The sequence below is a fragment of the Carica papaya genome, chromosome 9 (assembly GCF_054855325.1).
Source record: "Carica papaya isolate Zhongbai chromosome 9, ASM5485532v1, whole genome shotgun sequence".
NCBI classification, from domain to species: domain Eukaryota; kingdom Viridiplantae; phylum Streptophyta; class Magnoliopsida; order Brassicales; family Caricaceae; genus Carica; species Carica papaya.
In genome coordinates, this window is record NC_142317.1 from 1,845,316 (window position 1) to 1,850,065 (window position 4,750).

General features: G+C 38.3%; 1 protein-coding gene across 1 annotated transcript; it reads left to right on the plus strand.

The window, feature by feature from the left end:
• The first annotated feature begins 717 nt into the window (after positions 1-717).
• On the plus strand, positions 718-3,302 carry GRF7 (growth-regulating factor 7). Its single transcript, XM_022053960.2, has 4 exons — positions 718-1,508; positions 1,621-1,800; positions 1,906-2,284; positions 2,383-3,302. The coding sequence occupies exons 1-4, from the start codon at positions 1,064-1,066 to the stop codon at positions 3,152-3,154; spliced, it is 1,776 nt and encodes a 591-aa protein (XP_021909652.1). The 5' UTR covers positions 718-1,063; the 3' UTR covers positions 3,155-3,302.
• The last annotated feature ends 1,448 nt before the right edge of the window (positions 3,303-4,750 follow it).

Here is a 4,750-nt window from a genome sequence, read left to right on the forward strand (position 1 = left end):
TCAAAACATCAAAAATAAATTGCAAAATTAGCTTTATCTGCTGAAAAATAAATAATAAATATGACATAATTATTTTTGTTATAAAATATAAAGTTGTGAAACCTAATAAAAAATATTAGAAATTAAATTATAACAAATTATTTACAAATTATTAATTTATGCATATAAAATATTGTAAATTCTTATATTTAGATAATGTAAATTATTATTTTTTAAAAATTATTTCAATTAGATTATATTTTCGTGAATACATTAATTTTTAAAATTATTTATATTATATTGTAATTAATATATTTAAAAAATAAAAAATAAATGTGACATATAAATTCTTAAAAATGTATTAAATTTATAAATAATTTCTCTAACTCTACATTTTCCTAAAATTACATTAATCATTCCAAAATCTAACCTACGAACTCTTTTGTTAGTAACATTTGCGGAACAAGAACAAGAAAGGTACGAGCACTGTCGAATCCTAAAAACAATGTCAAGCTTTCAAGACGACATCGTAGCGTTAAAAAATATTGGTATAATAAACATTTTATTACATATTAAAATTATGGGATATTTATTTTGATGTTTAAATAATATAATTATTCATGGAAGATCATTAAAATCCATTGTGGGTTTTTCTTTATCTTGCAATAAAAAAGAAGTAGATAGTGAAAAAGTGGAGCTTAGAGTTGAAGATAATTGGGTGGGGATTAGCTTTTTACATGGAGGAAAAAGGAAAGAATAGATAGATGATGAATCCTCGAGGGACAATAATTAGGAGAGAGAGAGAGAGAGAGAGAGAGTTTTTGCTTTTAGTAAATTTTGTCTACTAGTCTCGGTGCGAATGTTGGAAGCATGGAAGCAGATCAGAGGCCGAGAATGGCGGCAACCCATCCCTCTATTCTATCATAAAAACCCCACCACCATTTATTTTTTATATTCACAGATCCCACCCACCAAATTTATCTTCACGTACTCGTTTGGTAGAAAAGAAAAGAAAAGAAAATAAAAGAAAGTCCCCAGAGCTGACCCAGATTGAGACAGTGGGTTTTACTTTGATTTTTATATTATGAGTGCAGTCACCAGCTTGGATGGGTTTCGAGTTTCCGACAAGCCAGCCAAACGAGCCTTTAACAGTGATGCAGAAGGAGGAGATAAAGGAGGAAGACGAAGTATTGATTTTCCTGTGAAGCTGCAGCGTACTGAATCATTCCCTTGTAAGATGGCGATGGCTTACCATGCTTATAATAATAACAATAACAGCAGTAATCACCACCGTTCATTTTCATCACACGGTGATGATCATGATCGTGATGGAGATGGTGATGGTGGGGGTCCCACTTGTACCACCACCACCACCACCAGGTCAAGTGCGAGCTTTAATAGCGCTGTTCCTGTTGGAGGAAATAGTGGAGGTGGTGCGGCAGCAAGCAATAATCCGCCATTGCAGCCTTTTGACATTTCACCGAATAAAACTCTCGCTGCTTCGTCTCACGCCATCTTCAAATCCCCAGGTACATTTTTATTTCATCTCCAAGTCAATGCTTCTTCTTCCCTAAAAGCTCTCTGTGATAATTATGGAAGGGGAACTGTAAAGCTGATGAGGTTTAGTGGGTGTTTGTGTAGGTGGAACAGAAGGAATCATGGCGGCAGCATCTTTGGGGTTTCCTTTTACAAATGCTCAGTGGAACGAGCTAGAGAGACAAGCAATGATTTATAAGTATATGATGGCCTCTGTTCCTGTTCCACCTGATCTTCTCTTCTCCATAACCAGACCTCCTCCCACTGTCTCTCCTTCTCCTCCATGTAATCAAACCTTTTTATTTATTTTTTTATTAAAGTTTTGTTTTCTTTGTAGTCGAAGCTTCCATGGTTCTTATGAGTTAGTTTGTTTTGTTTTGTTTTGACCAGTGGGTAGTGGTTTGAATTTGAGATTCTCCAGTTCCGGTGATCCGGAGCCGGGGAGATGTCGTCGGACAGATGGGAAAAAATGGCGGTGTTCAAGAGATGTGGCGCCTGATCAGAAGTACTGTGAGCGTCATATGCACAGAGGCCGTCCCCGTTCAAGAAAGCCTGTGGAACTTGCTGCTGCTAATTTCAACAACAAGAAGACCCGCCATTGTCATCTTCTTCAACCTTCGTCTGCTGTCACCCTCGCTATCAAGGAAAATGGTTCTTCGTCTTCTTCGACTCAGTTTCTCGGGACTCTTGCTCAGCCATTCCATAACCAAACCTCTCAGTTTCTGGACAAACCCGCTGAAAAAGCATCAAACTTTGATTCTTCTCACAGGTGGGTTGAACTTTGAAGTTACAATTCTTGTCAATAATCAGATGGGTTTCAAAAATTTGAATTTTTGTCTCTGATTTTGTTATTTTTGGGAATTGAAGAAGTTGGGATTGGATGATGAATAACCAACCTATGCCGATCACCGCGCCGACTGATCATAGTAATCAGTGGCACAACCTGGTGTCGGAGCAGACCAGACTAGGAATTAACGGTGATAGTCTCTTTACCGGTTGTCAGGGTTCTTCTCCGGCCACCAGAAGTTACCACGACGAGCCTCTGAATCGCAACTCATTCGCCAAACTCGTTTACCGATCAGAAGATCAAGTGATCAACGACAGTTCGTTGTTAATCAACGCGTATACTCCGAGAGGTTTCATTGATGCATGGTCTGATGAGCCACGCACCGCCTGCAAAATCTCTGGTTCCTCCCATGGAAAGCTTCCTCTCTCCTCGCTGAGTTTAACAATGGGAGGAGCCAACGACTCCATTGATGGAGAAATGGGTCGGATCCAAATGAGTTTGGGTGTCACAGAGTTACGTGAAGATCATGAATGTAATGTCAACAAACCTCATCTATCAACCTGGCTTGCACCTGTTTGGGCACAGTCTTCTTCCACCCCAGGAGGGCCTCTGGCAGAGGTTCTTCGGTCGAGCACTACCGCCTCAAATCCACAATCACCGATCACCAGAAATGGAGATGCAAGCAGTCCCCGGCCCAGTTCCATGTCTTCCCCATCTGGGGTTTTGCAGAGAACGCTTGCTTCAGTTTCTGATAGCAGTGGATGTAGCAGCCCTAATCTTGGAAGCTCCATAGTCAAACCTGAAATTGCTTTGCCATGGTTGAATCAAGACAAAAATGCTTCAACTCCATGAACAAGAATTGACTTTGTAGTTGTTATTTCTGAATGTTTTTTTCTTTTTTCAAATTGGGTCCAAGTCTTTTTCATGGTTTTAGATTTGCTGCTTCGGTTGAAACATCAAAGCTTACTGATCTAAGAATCAAGATCCTTGCTTTGTTTTTTCTGAACGTTTGCGATTATGATCATGTCTTAGATAAAGGGTTTTGTTTAGGAAAAATCCATGTACTGTAATTTGGGGCGGTAATTTTTGCTAAAAATTGCGGGAAAAAGTTATATTTACCTAAAGAGACATCCATTAAAAGTATTTGCTAAAAGAGTCAAAAAAATTTCCTCTCTTTTCTCCAAAATTTAAGCACATTTCAGTCTGTGGTCAAATATAATCAAATGGGCATCAACATTAATAACATGAAAAAAAACACTATAAGGAACACAGCATGCATATGAAGATTACAAGCCTGCTTTTTTGGTAGAGAGAAAGAGTCCTGGATTGTTTATGATTGTTACTTAGAGAAAGAAGGCAAGAAAACGAAGTCGTTTAATCCGTTTCATAGGATGTCGTTTCAACAAATTGATTTATTGGCTACATTTTGGAGGGAAAGAGAGTATCAGAATTGAATATTTAAAAGAAAAAAGGAGAGAAAATCAGTAGAAGGAAGAAGAAGGAAACATAAATTGGATACGCGTTGAGGGTGAGGTTGGCGTCGTTCTTCATCGGAGCTGCAACAGTGTCTTTATCGGTCTGTACCGGGTCTGTACGTCTTGTGCGAGAATTACAAAGTTGTCCACCGAGTCATCTCCCGTCAGGTACCCAGTCAAAATCATTACTGATAAACGCTTCTGTTTATTGGAGTGGCAATCATCTATGCTTTATTTTTAGCGAATGGGAGCACTTGGGGTTCTCGTTTTAATTGATTGCGGGAAATTTCATGGCTGTTCGAATGATCCCAAATGCTTCCAATTATAAGCATCGCCTATTTGTTTCAATTGGCAAATGGGCATCTTGCTTTCTAACTGGAGGTATTGAGAAAAATCAGCAATATAATTGAGATTAGGAAATACAATTGCCAGATTATGATTGACGTCTACTGGGGTTCTTGACCAGCTGGGCTCTGCTCCTTCCATGGTAGTAATTGATTCATGTCTTTGTGGATGAAAATGGAAGGCTATATTTAAGTATGCATGGGTTGCTTTATTATCGGTAGAACATTAGGAATTTTGCTGATTGTAAATACTTTAGTCAGTATGTGTCCTATGAATTTTTAGCCTCGAGTTTCTTTCTTAATTGTCCCCAACCGTCAGTTTTGGATTATTAAAAAAAATGTTGTTGACGTGATCTGGATTATGCTTTGGGTGAATTTATCATCTGGCATAGGGTAGGATTTTCGCATCAAGATTTGTTTACGCTCACTGTTCGTGTAGAGATTTGTTCCTTTTCATGTTCTCTTTTAGTGATATTGCTCAAAGATTTATCTTTGATCATAGGACTCAGGTTTTGTTACTCGAGGCATATACAGATGTCAATTTTGGGTTAAATGAATGGATCTCTCTATATTTTTTGAACTTCGAAAATGTGTCTGTGTTAACACATCGTCAGCTACGTGCCAGGGTT